The sequence below is a fragment of the Embiotoca jacksoni genome, unplaced genomic scaffold (genome assembly GCF_022577435.1).
Source record: "Embiotoca jacksoni isolate LCO1_2020_lvr unplaced genomic scaffold, fEmbJac1.0.p SCAF_56, whole genome shotgun sequence".
Lineage (NCBI taxonomy): Eukaryota > Metazoa > Chordata > Actinopteri > Embiotocidae > Embiotoca > Embiotoca jacksoni.
Window position 1 is genome coordinate 1,592,562 of NW_027185410.1, and position 19,375 is coordinate 1,611,936.

General features: G+C 44.6%; 1 protein-coding gene across 1 annotated transcript in view; it reads right to left on the reverse strand.

The window, feature by feature from the left end:
- Positions 1-309: 309 nt before the first annotated feature.
- The window catches only part of chsy1 (chondroitin sulfate synthase 1), a 47,825-nt gene continuing 28,759 nt past the window's right edge, over positions 310-19,375 (reverse strand). The window contains exon 3 of the mRNA XM_069172920.1: positions 310-3,083. Within this exon, the coding sequence (XP_069029021.1) occupies positions 1,491-3,083 (1,593 nt within the window). The 3' untranslated portion in view covers positions 310-1,490. The remainder of the gene's footprint in view (positions 3,084-19,375) is intronic.

Sequence of the window (19,375 nt, forward strand, 5' to 3'; positions counted from 1 at the left end):
ATAGCTATCGGTCGGCGGGACGTAGTATCGTCAGGTTTCCAATCAGATCCCTATCTCGCCCAAATAAGGTCCCCGACATCACTGCTGGTTGCTGCTTGGTTTTTGATTTTTGATTCGGGGCCTGGAAACTCCAAAAAGTCGAATAAAAAATAAAATAAAAAAAAACCACTATGACAACGGAGTCATTCATCCTCTAATCGGTGTTAAATCACCGGTTCTCAACAGGATAGTGATTTGGCCCCGAGAGACTGGACCAGACAAAATAGATCTGATATCACAGCACGGAAACCACACCTCTGCAGACACCAATGAGCGGCAACACTTTTTATTTCAACATAAAAGAAAGTGATTTATAAAAAACAAAACAAAACAAAAAAGACAGCGATGTGTGACACGAACTGGGCCGACCAGATCGCTGCTCCCATTTCGACTCGGCGGCACAAAAGGGCCGACGGGGCTCCCGCCTCACCAGGGACAGGTACGAGCTTTTGTTCTTACGCTCCACACAATACAGCCAGTTTCATGTTTGTGCCTGCAAAAACACCACCCAGGCATGTATGCACATACACCCACAGACACACACAGGCAACATGATACCTAAAGCAGGACTGTGCAAAAAACTCTTTGGTGATAATGAGTTTAAGAAAAAAAACAAAAGGAACACGGAAGAAAAACTATCCCACGACTGACACGGTTATACAATCTCTCCAATATACATTTCAACAGTCAGGAGTATAGAAAATAAAGCCTGCAAATTCAATAAATTAGACAGCAAATATGAATTGCAGATATCAAATCCAGCAGTTGAGTTCACAGAAATTAATAATACAGAAAAATGTAAAAAATAAAATAAAACAGTAACAGTGTTAAGTCATTACCAAAAAAAAAAAAAAAAAAAAATGGAAAAAAGAAAAACTGTAAATCAAATAAAATCTAATTAAAGGACCCTTAGTAATCATTGTTGTGATTTGAGTTTTCATTCACGACATGTTTGTTTGTTTGAAAAGTCTTTTTTTTTTGTAAACATTCATTATCAGAAAGTTGAATTTCATTTTGAGCACTGTTGGTCTGAGAGTACGTGGTCAGCAGTCTGTTGTCTGGACACATTGAACATCTGGAGATCACTGGAGGCGCTGCACTTCACTGAGGTGCACGTCAAGAGCCCCGGCCTCCGACGGAAAAAACATTGAACAGGCTACGAGGGGCCCCGCGGTAATCAGGCTCACAAGAATATCGGTCAATATTCCTATTCATGGTGAATGAACACATCCATCCTCGAGCCCGGTCCGTGTCTGTGAATTGTTCGTTATGGCATTTCTGTATCATTTCTTTAGAAAAAGAAAGAAAAAAAAGACATATTTTCAAAATATATCCATATGAAGTCTTTTAATTTCAATACAAAATAAATTAAGTGGTGAAAAACACCACTAAGAGGAGGAAGTGAACAGGGAGGGTTGAGTTCTACCGGCGGTCCGCGGCCCAGCTGCTCCTCAAGCTGTCCTAAGTGAGCCGTTATTGCTGGCGAGTCTCCTGAAGCCGCGGTCGTTCTTGTCCAGCCAGAGCTCGGCCAGCTGCTGGGTGGAGCCGTGCGACGACGCCTTGGAGCCCAGGCACATCTTGTACTGCTTCGCCTCCAGGTTGGGGTCGCACAGCACCGGGTGGTGGACGTGCACGATCCCCGTGTCCGTGCTCCTGAACAACTTAATCCCCGACTGGACGAATTTGTTGTAAAGGTCGACGTCCTCCAGCCCCCACCCCTGGATGGAGGTGTCGAATCCTCCGGCTCGAACCAGGTCTCCCTTGTAGATGCAGACGATCCCGAAGCCGTAGTTCCTCCACAGGCCCGTCTTGGCGGTGAAGACGTAGTGGTTGTTGCTCGGGACCTTCCCGGCGTACACCACCTTGGGGTCGTACTGGCTGAAGATGACGGGGAAGTAGGTCTGCTCGCCCGGCGCCGAGTTGGTCCGGCAGCGCTTGAGGAAGTCGCTGGAGAAGAGCAGGTCCACGTCGCAGTAGAAGAGCAGCGAGTCGTTGGAGAAGTGCAGCGAGCCCACTTCCAGAGCCAGAGCCCGGGAGAAGGAGCCGGCCACCGGCTTGATCTCCATCTCGGCCCGCGGGTACTTCATGTGGTACTCTCTCATCAGCTCCACCTGCTTCACCCGCTCCGTGTTGTTGTCCGTGCTGAAGAGCAGGATCAGTAGTTTGACGTTCTGGTTGGGGATCAGACAAACCCGTTCAAAGTTAGCCATGAAGCGCACGAATATGTCGTAGCGGCCCGACAGCGGTACCAGGATGTTGACCTTCTTCTCCTTGGGCTCCCGGTGGTCCTGGCCTGACGTGGCCAGCTTGAATGGCACCAGCATCTTCAGGGAGTTGGACAGGAAGGAGAGGGAGTTGGACTCCTTGTTGATGTGGCTGGCCAGCGCTCGGGCGTCCATCTCCTCCTCCTCCCTGAACTGGATCTGGCTGAAGGTCTGCTGCAGGTAGGCGTGCCTCCTCACCGGTACCGTCATGGTCTTCCCTTTGTGCTTCTTGTACAGCAGCAGCAGATCCAACACGTACTCTGCCCCGTACAACGGGTTGACCCTCCGGTAGCCGTACTGGATTTCCTTGAAATCGATGACGCGGCCCCGCGTCTTGGCATTGGCGTTGATCATCTCCATCACCTGCATGATGATGTCGTCCAGCGCCTGCCTCTGGGACGAGTCCATCCCGCGCCGGGGCGGCTGGCTGTCGCATGACGAGAACAGGTACTTCCCGGTGAGGAACTCCCACTCCAGAACCTCGTCGCGCTGGCGTGGGTGGAAGCGCATGAAGGACGGCGGCATGCCCAGCTGGAGGTCCTCCCGGCTCGGCTCGGCCGCCCCGTAGCGCCCCATCTGCACGATCTCCCGGTGCAGCTGCACGGTCCGGTGGCGCAGGTCGGCGATCTTGCGGCTGAGCATGTAGCTGTGCAGGCGGTACTGGTAGGGCGGGTTCTTGTTGGGGTGCAGGGTGATGGCCCGGTGGATCTTGCTGTTGTGGAGGTCTCGTATGTAGCCCTTCTTGTTGGGTTCGTAGTTCTCGTAGAAGAGCTGCTGCATCTGTGGAGACAGGAGACGAGCTGCTGTTAGTTCTACCGAGGACGTGGACATTTATTAGAGATCGACCAATTATCGGAGACGATATTCAGCATTTTTCCGATTATCTGTATTTTATTTTTTATTCAATCTGCGATTAAAAAAAATGAATTAAAAAATACGCTGCTTTGACTGTGGTGCACCGTCTCTGTTGAGCAACGTCTCGCCCACGAGCTTCATCTGATTGGTTACACCTCATGATGAAGTCATTTGAATTAAGTTTTGTGTTGGATTTTTATTTTTACTTTACATATCGGTTTATCGTGTCCTTGATTACCAATAATCGGTATCGGTCGATCCCGAACATTTATACCACCAGTGTACTCAAATGCAAAATGTCAGTTCTGTTTGATCTTCCATACGCAGCTACCTGACATGAGAAATAAAGGCAGTGAACAGTTTGTTCCCAGCTGACCAGTCAAGTCTTCCCATTCAAAGTCAAAGTCAAATTCCCAGATTTTTGTCCCCGAGTTTCACTGATTAAAAAGATGAAATGTAATGACTTAATGAACAGAAAAACAAGCTGCCGTTGTGCTGAGCAGACAACAAACAGCCACATTATGTTCAATTCACAAGATCTATTCACCCCTTAAACCTACTGGACATTTATGACAACACACGGCGAGGCTGCTGGACCAGAAGTTAGACTACATCCTCACCTCTCAACACATCTGTCAATCTTTCTAATTACACCTTGTTAGTCTATGAATGTTAAAGTTGGTCTGTGACAGTAATCTGTACTCTGTAATCCATCCAGCATCGGTCGCATTTACCTTCAAGATAGAACTGTTGAGTTTTACCATATTCCCCAAAAAGCAAGCACCTGGAACTGGATATTCTTTGATATTCCCTGGTATTCCTTGATATTCCGATATTCCCTGATATTCCCTGATATTCCTTGATATTCCTTGATATTATTTGATATTCCTTGATATTCCCCAATATTCCCTGATAATCCTTGATATTATTTGATATTCCCTGATAATCCTTGATATTTCCTGATATTCCCTGATATTGACCGATATTCCCTGATATTCTTTGACATTCCCTGATATTCTTTGATATTCCCTGATATTCCCTAAATCGTCTACAAGTGTAAAAATTCTCCAAGAATGAGTCATCAAGCACCTGTTGAACATAAACTTGGATCGCCACAGACAACTTCCTGTTCCGTGTTCATCCCATGAAATGTTGCATATCTCATCAAAACTACTGCAGGTTTAATCGCATGGAAACACAATGAATGTGAACAATTCAGTCCCTCAGGACAGAAATTCAAGCAAATTCAAGCAAACTGCAATATTTATCTGCAAAAAATGTCGTCATCAGAAGCTGTGCTGAAAGTATGAACGACATAAAGAAATAACTCACTTTATAGACAACAATAACTCCTCGTTTACAATCAGAACGGCTGCGCTCCTGTTTTCTCTTCAACAAACTAAACTGTTCACCGAAGGAAACCGGAACAAGAAGAAAAACAGGAAGTAACGTTTGCATTTTACCGCATGTTAAAATAATTGTATACACACACTTTGTTTCTTTCATCCAGCAGGTCTATGTGTTGAATGTGCAGAATTAAACAGCATCTGAAGCTCTTATTTTGAAAGGCTGATGTAGTCGTTGTTTCTGTATCTGTTCTGGAAACATACGCAGCTTCTGTCATTTATTTTGTACCTTTAAGCCGTCGCTGACAACAAGTGTTCTCGAGGCGACTCGCCGTCACGTCGAGGCCGAAGGTGTTTGTGACCTTCACCACCACGTTACGGGCAGCCGGCTCGGAGAACACGACGGCTGCAATCCAGCAAACGAGCCCGATTCCCAGCGAGGCCCGACTCCCGATAAGAAAGTGACACTTAAAGCCGAGCAGCTCATTAATTTTCCATCGCTTTGGTCTGCGTTCCTCTGCACCTGAGAGACGACGGAAACACCCCGTAACCCGAGCGTTACCGAGCCGACCGTGACCTCACGTCTGAAACCACATCACCTCGTTTGTAGTTTTCCCAACAAGAAAAAACTTGGTGATGATGTTTGTGGAAGATGCCGCGCTGCACTTTTCTCTAAAGGTGCCCAGAGTGCCCGTTAGAGGAGGAATCATCCTCCATTTCTATTTGTTATCGGTGGACGGAGGTTAAAGTTCTCCAGGTATTTTCCGCGGCCCGTTCAGCTGGAGGAGAAGCGGGCTCAGACCGTTTCCAGCTCAGCGACACCGACGGCCATCAGCTGACGGCCCATCGGCTCAGGATGTTTCCTACGTTCTCTCCTGCGGCTTCGCCGTCATTAACACCTTCCCTAATTACGTGACTTCGCCGTTTCCACTTTGCGGCTCATTAGTGCAATTCCTTCACAGTCCTTAACCTCCCGACATCCCATCAACCTCCGTGGGTCTCTAAGAGGAGAAGAAAGGTGAGTCGGCAGTTATTCCAGGTGGCTGAAGCCTCGTGTGCTTCATCACTAGCAGAGCTGGACGTAGTTCTCAGTCTGACGGTGTTCAGATCACAAGCAGCTTCTCTTTCAGACATATGAAGTTTATTTTATTTCTGTTCTCTTAGATTCACCAGTGCTCATGTTGATGAGGCTGTAGCGGAAGTTTTTGATGCTTTTGTTTTGTTTTTTCTATTTGAGGAAAATGTCTTTTTTGATATTTCACGTGCGAGTTTACAGTTTAAATAAACACATTTAAAACGCCCCGAAACCGCCGGTCTGCTTCAGCCACTTCCTGCTGTGTTGACATGTGTTTCTACAACAGCATCCCAGCAGGGGTCTGCCACGCCTGCTGACTCGGTCCGACTCAACATCAGAGCACAGTCTGTCTTCAGCAGCTCAACTCGTGTACGACTTAGAGACGACGGGAAGCTCCGTTTAACAAAAATCAGTTTCAGCACTTTTGTGGCTTCGACCTGAATCTGAGCTTTTGTTTTTTGCTGTCGTGTTCCTGCACATACAGATCGCATCGATCACTTTCAGCTATATCGAAGCTTTGAGAAGTTACTGCTCACCAAACCTTTCCTACTCTTATTGCTTGACACTAAAGTACAGCGAGGTGTGTGTGTGTGTGTGTGTGTGTGTGTGTGTGTGTGTGTGTGTGTGTGTGTGTGTGTGTGTGTGTGTGTGTGTGTGTAGTAGTAGTAGTAGGTGTTGAGGCCAGCAGAGCAGGACGGTTCTAATCTCCAGAACAATGTTCGCTGCCGGCCTCCGAGCGGCCGTCCAAACCTAATTGGAGACGTCATTATGGGATGTAATTGGCTCTCTTGTAAACGGAGGTCATCTGTCCAAACTGATTTTCATCTCAGGGAGAAACTTTGTCCCCCCTCAGAGTCCACAGCAGGGTCTGGTGTGGATGTGATGGGAGACGGACGCAGCAGCAACAGCATCATCACACCGGATGACTTTATTAATAAAACCACGTTTCAGAGATCATGAAATGGATTTGTACACTTTGCAAGAAACACCCGGCGGAGCTGCGTGCCGACCGACCGACTTCCTCTTTGCAGTAACTGCCGAACAATGAAACGACGTGGCGTCTTGTTTTACAGCTTTCTCCTCTAAAGCTGTGCGGCTTCAGCACCAACAAATTAGAGACAAATCAGTTCAAAAATACAAACGAAATAGGAGGGTTGGATCGGTTTCAGCAGGAAGGGAAAAATATAACGGCTTCTTCCAACTTGTAAAGACTTTGGCAGGAGAAATGACAGATTGAGTCGGAGCTGCGGTGATTGTGAAAGTTGTGGCATGAACTCATTCAGACACCAAAGACAAGATGCAGTTTGAATATTAGACAGACGGGAGGACGATCTGAGAAGATGAGAGCAGAATCACTTCGTTCTGGGATCACCTTCATCAAAGGATCGTAGAAAGAAGATATCTTCATACTTTTAGACCCTTTTTGTTTTTTAAACAGAACTTTCCTCCAGAAGAGAAGAGCTGCTCCAATAATTGCCGTTCATTGCATGACCACAAACAGCACTGGTTGAAAATGCTATTTTCTTCTCTCTAGGACACTAAGAATAACATCATCATCATCATCATCATCAGAGTGACGACAGCATTCCTACAACATGTTCCTGCTCCTCTTTCTTTTTTTTCCCAGCTGGAAACTGATCAAATCAGAAACAAACAAACATGTTGACAGATGTTTATCTTCTCCGATCCACTCTTCCAGAACCCAGCAGCAGCAGACATGCAGCAGCAGAAGACATGCAGCCGCAGACATGCAGCAGCAGCAGCAGACATGCAGCAGCAGACATGCAGCAGCAGCAGCATACTTGTGTTGTTCCTCGTCAGAAGTGCTCGAAGGGATACGACGCAGGCACCGACACGTTCCTGTTGGTTCACTGCAGAACCACCACAAGCATCCGGCTTAAGTAAAACACAACCACCTTATCTGTAAATATACCGGACCACATACACACAGGCTCGCTTTTCAAAGTATTGGGCATTTCAGTACACACATTAAGGACATTTGTTACTGTACATGTCTCATCATCTCTGTTCAGTTATGATTAAATTGTAATCAACGTAATAACTGAGCAAGCCGTCGACGTAACACGCACACACGCGTGAATACCAACATTTTTTGCATGCTTTTGGAAAGCATGCAAAGCGTGCATTTGCACAGTGAACCCGACCGGGAGGTTTCTGGGTCTGCCGGTACCAGACGGGCTCTTCAAGTCAATGTCAAGTCCAAATGGATTTGTGTAGTACATTTTAAAACACAACAAAGGTTGACCGAAGTGCTGCACGCAGACAAACAGTCGTGCATTCGAACAGACTGGATTCATAAAAACAAGGAACAAGTTCTAATTTCTACGTTTGACTCAGACGTGTGAATTCAGCCGGATATGAAAGTGCAAAATAATAAAGTGACGCATCAGTTTCTAAAGACATTAAAGACATGAGATGAAGCTGTCTCCTCTGTAGTCCACACATACAGAGGTCACAGCGAGTGAATGTGACCGTAGATATCAGAAGGGTTCTTATATAATCTCACTGCTGTGGGCAACACAATTTATGATATGGAAATGAACATGTCGTTTTATATACGAAGCCAAAAAAGAATTCAGAGACTTTGATCATCACCACAAAACAAACTGCTCTCACTGATCAACACAAATCAAAAACAAACTCCAGTGGTACCCTTTAATCTTGGACATAAAAATACATACCAAAAAATACACTTAAAAACAAATACAAACCACAGACTGGATATAAAAGTGTTCGTAGCTTCGGGTCTGAAAAATGGTTCCGATGCAGAAGTGTCTTCAGCTGCAATACCACCGAGTGCCACTAGAGGTCGGCTCCAAAAAGTGTCTGGCTCCATAGACTCCCATTCAACTTCTCTCATCAAATCCAAAGTGAATAAAATGTGTCCATCAGTTATCTCGGTGTTGTTAGCTAAAGTCACTCCTTCTTATTAGTTTTCTGGAGGTCCATCTGAAAATAATCCCTCATTCATTAGAAAAGAAGATTCAAAGACCTGTTTTGGGGGGCGTGTCTGTTTGATTGACAGGCCTGTGGTGCAGTCAGGTTACAGCTATCGGTGGGCGGGACGTAGTATCGTCAGGTTTCCAATCAGATCCACTGCTTGCTCCTCCACCAGCTTGTCCAAATATGGTCACTTCCTGCTCCGAACTAGCAAGACGGCGCTGGCCAAATTCCGAACACGAGGCTTCGTAACCTGACCAGTAACCAACGGGTGACATCACAGCTGGTTGCCACTGGATACAAATACAGAAAGAAGGCTATTGCTTCATCCTTTCCCCTCATCCATCCTTCCTTTGAACACCAGTCCACCAGCAGGAGACCCGTGACATCATTTGTCCTGAGTCCATATTATTAATGAAGCTTTTAAAGATAATGATCTTTCATTCTGAGATGGATTTCATATGTGCATCACGCAGACTAACTGATTTAACCTCATAAAACAGCATAGCTGAAAGTTCCCTCAGTTCACCCGACTCCAGAGACGCTAAAACACTGCGGTTACTCACCACTACAACCTGTAATAATAGACTCAAGTATTTTCCCAAAGTTTGACTATGTATGAGGTAAATTAGGCGGGATTTTTTTTTGTCACCTTGTGCCCACAGCAGTCACTCGTCATTGAGGACAAGACAACAGACGACAGCTGCTTCATTACCGCCTGTCTGCCAGCAGAGGAGAGGCCCTTCGCGGGCCCGCCGGCTGGACCACGGGCGGGCCCACGGGCTGGCCCATGGGCGGGCCCACGGCTCCGTGACATCAAGGCAAAAGCCCAAATTAAAACCTTCCAGAAAAGCAAAGGAAAAAACGACCCAATATTGGTCCATTTTTTTTTCATTTTCCTTCCTTTTTTTTTTTTTTTATATATTGTAGAAGATAATTATAGCCGTGCGGCGGGCAGCAGCATACTTGTGGAGTCGTGTTGGTCCAGGGAGCTAGCATTTAGCGAACGCCGCCCAAAGAAACGGGATGAACAGGAACCAGGTCGTGGGTGTAGGAAAGCTCAAAAAGAACTCTTTCTACACACATCAACAAATGGGACACTGAATATGTTTATGCAGGCCTATAATCTGCACCTCCGTCCTGGCCCTAAACTATCCCTCCTTTCTAAAAGCAAACCTGCCTTTGAAGGGATCCAGTGTTTCACTGGTTTTGATCACATATGCAACACAAAGAAATTCTGTGATATGGAACATTTTCATTCACCCAGCAGTCGGTTACAAGTCTAAGAAGGTGAAACGTGATGAAGAATCTCAAAGCGAGTCCAGATGCCGTCAGATTAGTCGGACCGCGGCCGGGACGACCGAGTGCTTCTTCATTTAACGCCGAGACTACAAATATAAAAAGATCCTGTTGGTGGTTAAAACATTGTGAAATCTACACTGTAAAAAGTCAAACAGGTTTTTTACTGCTCGAACACACTCGTTCCTCCTTCAGTAGCTGAGGAGGGAAACGCAGACGGACTGGAAGTCACGCAACAGAGTTTGGACCACAAATCGGAGCTGTCGCTTTTTTATGGAGACATGATGTTGTTCTACGACCTCTCAGAGAGATCGATACACACATTGCTCACACACACACACACACACACACATTGCTCACACACACACACACACACATTGCTCACACACACCCACACACTGCTCACACACACACACACACACACACTGTTTACACACACACTGCTCTCTCTCACACACACACACACACACACACACACAAACACACACACACACACAGCTCTCTCTCTCACACACACACACACTGTTTACACACACACTGCTCTCTCTCTCTCACACACACACACACACACACACACACACACACACACAGCTCTCTCTCTCACACACACACACACACACACACACACTGTTTACACACACACTGCTCTCTCTCTCTCACACACACACACACACACACACACACACACACACACACACACACACACACACACACATCCCAGCAACATGACCAGAGTGGTTTTTGCTATATTTTCCTCCAAAAGGGGTGAAACTCTAAAGAAATGAAGAACCAGTGAGCTGATAAAATAAATAATAATAAAACTTTGCAGAGTTGTCTGTAAACAGACCAGCAGGTCTCAGGTGACCTTTCTGATTTGACAATAAACTGGTGAATAATACGCTTGATTAAAATGATCAATGACACATCAATAAGTTTTACCTGCAGTATACTTCAGTTTAGATTTTTGTATTTTCTATTTCACGATAGTGAATATAAATAAACAAACCAGCAACAGCAGTTTCCAGAGTTAACGGGTACAAAAATGTTTGCTCGTGTGAGGATGATTGTCACCTTAGATAGACAACCAGTGCCAGCGCTGCCCCCAGCAGCCCCCCCTTCCTCTCCCCTCCCCTCCACCACACAGCGGGGAGCGGGGTACTAATTACAACCTCGTCCCCCGTTTGATCCCACCGACGCCCACCCCCCAGGTAATCACGGCAACAGCTGTACGCTGCTGGTTACGGCTTGTGGTCCAGATGTGACATCTGTGACATGCAGCTGTCCTCGGATATTATCTGGGGTCACCACAGATTCCTCCCGCCGGTCATGTGACAACCGCTGACGGCAACAGGGAAATACAGGCAACAGGGAAATACAGATCACCGTTTTGCTTACTTATAAATCTAGAGGACAATTGTTTTGGTGAAACTGAATACGAACCAACTGTCTCGCAAGCGATCGGGACTCCAGCGACACTTTTCAGAGTCGACCTTCAACATCTCCGCAGACCTAGCAAGGTAACGACGTCGTGCCGGAAACAGAGACGCCATCACGGATTCAGAGCTTTGTACTATCTTAATGTACCGTCCAGGGAAAGAATCAATTCCCATCGCGTGCGCGCGCACGCACGCACACACACACACACACACACTGTGTTGCCAGTAATTGATGGTCTGATGACGCTCTGATCCGCGGCAGGCGGCCGACATGAAGCCAAACATGCCGGTTGCCATGGAGATATAAGTCAGCAGCAAGTTTAACCGAGCGGGTTCATTTGAGAAGCCACATCCTTCATCTCAAGCATCACACACTTTTAAATTAGAGCCACAGTAAACTGTAAAGAGTTGACGCGTATCTTAAACACAACGAAGTGTTTCCTGAATGTTTGTGATGTCATCATGCAAAAAAAAAAAAAAAAATCAAAGGAACTCTTTAAGCCGGCTGTCAGAAAAGGTTTAGCAAGGGATTAAAAAAAACAAGAAAAAGACGACCAAATTATTTGAAATAAATAATTCCACTGTTAATAAAATCACATACAAGTGGCAGATTTCACACGTCACATATCACCATATATCCTCTCCTGTAACTTCCACCAGAAAAAGAAACGAGGATCGTCGTGACCTCAAGGCATCACATGACCACGGCGTCGCAATCATGCGGTTGTCGTCACGCCCCTCGTAACACATCTGACCTGTGTGGGAGACACGCAGGACGAATGGACGTCTGTGTCCTGGCAGCCGATCACACGGCGGAAAGATGAAATAACTCCGAGTACAACGGACACGGGACGAATCTCAAAGGCTGCGTGTTCACACGCTTTCATTTATTCATCCTGCGGTTCGTCTTTGAGGACGAATCCTCTGACATGAACACCGTCACGTCTCCGTCACACACAGGAAGCAAGATCCATGACTGGACTTATAATTCTGGCAAACAAACAACCGCTTGTCCCCAAAACCCGACGATTGGCGTCGTCGTGACGACCCCACAGTCCCGGGCTTCTCCCATCCTTTTAAGGTTGTCTCCCAAGTGACTTCCTGCTTCGTTTTTTTTTTTTGCTTTCTGGAAACTCCTGTAAATTTGCGTGGCGCTTGAACACACCGATAAGAATCTGCCGTACGAGGATCCGTCAGTCAGGATCGTCCATGAAACTACATTCAATCTAAATATCAACCAAATCATTATCCAGGTAGAGAGGGCACGTGTGTCTCCATGGCAACGAAGATGTGTGTCGCATCTGTCTAAGCTTCAGTTTGTATGTTGATGATTAAACAATGAGAGTTCCCACATAAAAAAACTCATACATGTATAAATATATGCCAGCAAAATAAATAAACGTGGTTATGAATGAAGTTAAAAATAAATGGCAGAATAAACAGGAATAGAAAGAACAGTTGATCTGTGTTTACTGTCGTGTGTGATTATAGCAGGTTGAAAGAATTCATATTTCCAACAGAGAAATGATGACATTAAAAGCCATTTCATCCTTTGGGTTTGTCTTTGTAAAGCAAAGAAAGTGTGAGAAAAGATAAAGTTTTGCTTTTTACAAATATTATTCTTCAATAACAGATTTGTTGGTATGACCAGAAAAAAAAAAGGAAGAAGAAGAAATGATCGTAGTGATGTTTAAAACTAACTGTTTGCTCACACGTCTTCCATCCCGTGATGTATTTATGGATGTAGAAGGAGAACAAGACTCCTGTTGGTAATACTGCAAATACACAGCTTGGAAATGTGTGCTTTTACATAGTTTTGGTGAATATTTATTTGGAATATATTCAATCAATTCAGTCTTTTTCAATATAGTGTCAACAAAAATCCCTTGAGACATCAACGGTTAACACTAAGAGCTTGTTGGATGTTGGTAGACTTTTCTAGTTTTAACAAGATCAATAATGATGTCAATATATAGGTGCTCAAAATTAGTATTTTCTTACATTTAGAGACACCTTATATGTCAGCTGGTCAGACATCACCCAGCTCATCACAGAGGAACGTACCCTCCTGTACTCTGGCCTTAAGAGCCTCCTGGTCCTGGAAGATACATAGAAACTTAACAGCAATGTGCCATCCTGGAGGAGACACTTCACCCCCGTTCTGGAGGAGACGCTTCACCTCCGTCCTGGAGGAGACGCTGCGGCGCCATGTAATCACGTCTTTGCGCTGCGTTAACTCAAAGTTTTAGTTTTTGCTTTTAAGGAGCAGCTGCAGGTTTTATTCAGACTTCCAGCAACATGAACCGTTCTGACATCACTCTGAACAGATCGATACTCGTTTCAGTCAACTCACCGCTCGCTCACTCTCACCCCTCGCTCACTCTCACCCCTCTCAATGAGTTAGGACGTTTCAGTATTCTCTCCTCTGCAGTTTTGTTGATTTTGCTGATGAAACCAACCGCTTTTCACTGTCACCACAAGGTTGTGAATCACACCTATATCACACTAATAATACCTCAATAATAGTAATATTAGTAATAATAGTCCACAAAACTATTGAACTATCCTGATAATAAACCCAGAATCTTCAAGTGAAATACATCAGAAATGAAGAGCAGCCACTGTGACTGTTTCCTTTACTGTCTACAACAGAAACACAAAAGCCAAGAAGCTGAAAACAGGATGCCTTAGATTTAAAAAGAAAAAAGAAAAGATCAGGTGCAGACTTTGAGGATTTGCTCCGTCATCGACGGTGGATTTGGTGCGATGACTGTTTCCACTGAGGAAAAGCAGAGCGGTGAGGGAGTGAGAGGATGGAAAACATGACAGCACAGTTTGCACAGGTTGGAGGGAAACGAGAGCAGGAATCTGAGGAGGATTCATTCATTGAAGGAACGAGGAGGCCAGGCATCATTAAACATCAGCTCCTACCGACGGCGACAGAAGATGTTTGAAGTGGATCTGGCTGTCGAGCTGTTGAAGCAACTGTGAAGGTGACTCACGTCTCCACAAGATGTCTTAGAAAAAATACTGAATCTCAAACGCAGCGGTCGGCACGGTCCGCTGGGAGATGATCAATCACGTATTCAGACCCATCCAGACCAGAGGAACCACATTAGGAGCAGAACCCAGTCAGCACAAAGCGAGCCGCCACGCCACCACAGGCTCTAATGACTTTCCAGCAGCTTTCCCTTTCTGCCCGACCGCCTGTCAGCCTGCAGGAACCGTGGTACTGCAGTTTAATAATGATAATCACCCTGCTGTGTTCGGGGGAAGCAGCGGTATTCAAAGTGATGGTTACCAAGAATAAATAAAACTAACGCACCAATGGAGACGATCTCCTGTGACTCGCCTCTCCTCCTCCACTGCCTGTCAGACTCAACGATGGGCGGCGCACACACACAAAAAACTAAACTGAGCGTATCACCATCTCCACCCAGAAACAGTGAGAAGAAACAACACAGGACAACTTTAGACATCATCAAAATAAACGTGGCTTTGGACGCGGAGTGTCTCCGAAAAGAGGAACACGCATCAAACGTCTTCACGAATTCCTCCGCACAGATCAAAGAACGCGTCCCGTTTATAACGTTAAGATCGAACAACAACAACAACAAAAACAAAAACACACGTGTTCAAATGTTGATCATAAAATGCGCTGTTGACATAATCTTCCACATCTGAACTCCATCTTTTCCAGCTTGGTTCAAAGTCCAGACGGCTGCTGGAGCAGCGCAAAGTGCCAATCAAACAAAGTACCTGATAATACCAATAATCATAATAATTAAATGTCATAATTCTGTCATACATATTTTTGGAGACCGTAAAAATCGACCGTGATGACGCAGCCTCCCTCTGCACCTGTTTATTATCTATTACAACCTTTAGCGGGACCGTCCTTAACTGGCTGTGACCGCCGCGCCCTCACAGAGCAAACCTGGCATCTCCCACAGGAACGCCGGGGTCATTTCGCTGACTGTGCTGGTTTGATATCTTGGTGACTCGCAGTTTTCTGTCGCGATGAGATAAGTTCGACCTTCCACGGTCGGCTGCTTTCATCTCTGAAACACACCGACAGCTGACGGTAATTGTGTCCATGGACTCGTATGAACGTCTCTGAAATCCCACCAAACCCCCCCCTCCATGTTTTTAAACCATCTGACACATCACACAAGAAAAACCAGAAGAAAACTTGAGAGCATCTTCAACCTACTCTGGAGAGATCATTTCACTTAATGAGAGACAGCGTTTGCTCCCACCAGGAAGGAAATCTGATGATGCTACGTCCTGTAACCTGACTGCACCACAGGCCTGTCAATCAAACAGACACGCCCCCAAAAACAGTTCTTCTTGAATCTTCTTTTCTAATGAATGAGGGATTATTTTCAGATGGACCTCCAGAAAACTAATAAGAAGGAGTGACTTTAGCTAACAACACCGAGATAACTGATGGACACATTTTATTCACTTTGGATTTGATGAGAGAAGTTGAATGGGAGTCTATGGAGCCGGAGGCTTTTTGGAGCCGTCCTCCAGTGGCACTCGCTGGTATTGCAGCTGAAGACACTTCTGCATCGGAACCATTTTTCAGACCCGAAGCTACGAACACTTTTATATCCAGTCTAGGGTCAAAAAGGGGATTGAACGTGACCTGCCTATTCCATATCCACCTCTTATCTCATATCAAAGTGTGTCAGGTGATCTCGGCCATGAAATTCCCAAAAGCGCTCCATCATTGCAGCCCTGAGATGGAATTCAGAAACTCTCTCTCTCTCTCTCGCCCAACGGGGGCCGAACTGAAATCACTGCATTATTAGATTAATAATTCTCTCCCAATAATAAAATTAATAGATTAGTTTAATGAAGAGCAGTCCAAATTTGTAAGGGAATTCCTAATTCCCTGGCAAATGAAGGGCAGCTGCTTATTTTCAGGATGGGTTTGGTTACAGTAAATACAACCTTGACTGACTTACAAATACTACACATACCACCATGAGGACATTGTTTAAGGACAATCGCCCTCCTGTCTCCAATTCATTCCTCTGAGGCATCCTTACCCCCCCCCCCCCCCCCGTCCCTCCCCCGAACCCCCCTTCCTCCAGCAGCAACATGAGCCCTCCACCCAGCTCCAACCTGCAACAGCTCACAGACAAAGGCTGCTTTCTAATTCCGCCACTGCTCTGCACACCAAGTAATCAATTCTCCCTCCTTCATGTGCAGATTCACTTTAAACTTCGATATAGCACTTTGTTTTTGTTTTTTTAAACTGTGTTCTTTACATGCACAGGTCCATTGCGCTTCTATTCCTGAACCTTATTATGCCCCCCCCCCGGTGACATCTCACAACAAAAACTATCACCCACCAGGCTGAAAGAGAAAGGAAAGAGAGCTGCAAACCTCACACACTTTCATCTGATCCCCAGAGAGGAAGCCGAGGAGGACCTCGAAGGAGGACCTCAAAGAGGAAGCCGAGGAGGACCTTGAGGAACTCGCTCCAACAACAGCATGTTCACTGTAAACCCAACGATCTTTTTGTTTCTGTTTGTTCTACTTGAAAACAAGAGCTTTGTTCTGATTTGCAGAATTACATTTCTAAAATAGCCTGTTCTCTCTCTCTCTCTCTCTCTCTATATATATATATATATACATATATATATATATATACATATATATATATACATATATATATATATATAAAACAAACAAAAAGAGGTGGGGAGAGGGGGGTCCAAACCAGTGTGGAGGGGTTTCCCGTCCACTCAGTCCATGCTCTCCAAACCTTGAAATGTTTCCCCAGGATGCAGCAGGAATTCAAAGAATGTCTGCATTCCTTTCTCAACATTAATTTACAATAAGCTCTTTTCACTCAGCTGTTTTATCGCTTCACACACATTTATCAAGGATGACCTTTCTTTCTAAATCAACCTCAACAACTCTCAAGATCTGAACATTGCATTTCAGAAGACCAACTGAACATATAACAAATAACTCCACAAACAAGGTTGTTGTTGTTTTTTTGAGCTTGGACTCATAGCTACTGGAAATAACTTTAATTAGATGATGGCTCCGGATTCTTTGTTTTTATTTGATCAAATTCATTTTTAAGAGAGAGAAAATTACAACACAGTTCAGATCTTTAGTTATCGTAATTTTCTATAGTAAGGTTTATAAAAGTATTGAAGTATTAGTATGCGGCCCTGTTCTGAGGATGACTGCTATGTTTCAAGTCTTTTTGACCTTATGAACTTTACATCCGTGTGGAAAACAGAACATTACTTGTCTGATGTCAAGAAAAAAAACACAGAACATTTGTTCTTTGTTAAGATTTTAAAATCCTGACAATCTTGTTAGCATGTTTGAAGATTTAAATAAATAACAGCATTAAAAGTTGCTTTGCCACAAGGTGACCACAGCGCTTTTCAAAATTTACAGACGCACTTATTGCCAAATCTGTTCTGTGATAATAATCAGTATTAAGGTTTCTAGATAAATATGGATTTCATTTATTAACCAAAAAAATGACATTGTTGAGATAATCCCATTAATAGTCCGATGAGTGTTTAAACAGGGTGTGAAACATTTGCACTAAAGCAGAGTAGCGGTCACACTTGTGTAATGTTGGGAATGTTCAACACCACAGATATCCGTCTTCCATAAACAACCACAACACGTCTGTGAAGTCATTAAACAAGTGGAGTGATTTTAATTCTGCTGGTTGCTCTCAGGTTGTGTTGAGATGTGTCAGCGTTTCTTTGAGCTCCGCCACATATTTCTCAACCACTTGCTCAGACGGTCGCTCATGTTTCATAGAACCGTGCTGCTGAAAAACTGCCGAGCCGGGAAGCATGTGGTGCCATGGCAACCGGCGACCGCACGTTGTGTCATTAGCTGGGGCAGGACCGCATATTAAACACTTTCCACCGCTGTGATTTCAGCATTCGTTGCTGTTTTCTTCCATTTCATCATGTATCAAAAAAATCAACAACCACCAACAGTAAATGTGAGTTGACTAACAAGCTGGTTTTCTGTTATACTACAAGTATATATGCTGTTGCACAATTTTGAGGAGGTTTTTTTTCTTTTTTTTTCCGGATAACAAAAACAGGAGGATCGATGTGTAAAGTGTTTTTTGCGACACGACACTGAATAAGACTGAAGTTAATGAATATTTTTCCAAATAAATTAAAAAAAAATCCACAAAAAGCTTAATTCATTTCAAACTGAAAGTTGCAGTTTAACCATCAGGAGACCATTGATGATGGTTATTGAATATTTGTGTATTATCTCTCTTTTTGGGCACTTTTTAGACAGTCCAGACTTATTTGTTCAGCTTGTTTGAATGGAAATCAGGTTGGCTTGTTGTCTACCGTCCTGCAGTGGGAATAAGATGTTTTTTTATTCTATAACACTATTTAATTGAATGGAGAAGTTTGAATCTTTTCATCGTGGACATCTACCCACTGCTCTCATCATCAGCTCAGAGGAAAACATATATACATTACTCAATAATAATACATTCTATGAAATTATTTTGAAAGATTGTTCATAAATTGCAGCTACTAAATGCATCGGGGGGGGGGGGGGGGGGTGGGACACACACCGCTGCATGTGGTCATGTATATTCTCAACACATAGTTGTAGTTAAGATCAAAAGGAGCGTAATAAATTACAGCACCAACTTGAGTGAGTGGTCCGAATGTTTTTTTTTTTTTATGGTGAATCAAACAAGCCATTCATAATAAGTACTCTATTGGCGACACATCAAGGATGTGGTGTCTTTACTGTGGTGGGTCGTAATACAGGCCGGTGAGCCGAAGCAAATCCACTTTGCTAAGTGCATTCAGGAAAAAGTCTTTCCTTATCATCAATTATCTGTATACTGGACATGTGGATGTTCCCGGGAGTTTCCCACCAGGCGACCGTGACACCAATCTGATGCCATCCGCGTCGAAGCGAAGAAACCAGCAGAGAAACTCTTAACAAGTAGAAATAGTTTAATAAAGTCGGAAAGGTGTCAGACCTCAGTTTTAAAGTTGGCTTTAGATGTTTGGTGAAATTCTCAGATCAAACATCCGTTCACGTCTGTCCTCGACCTGCTGA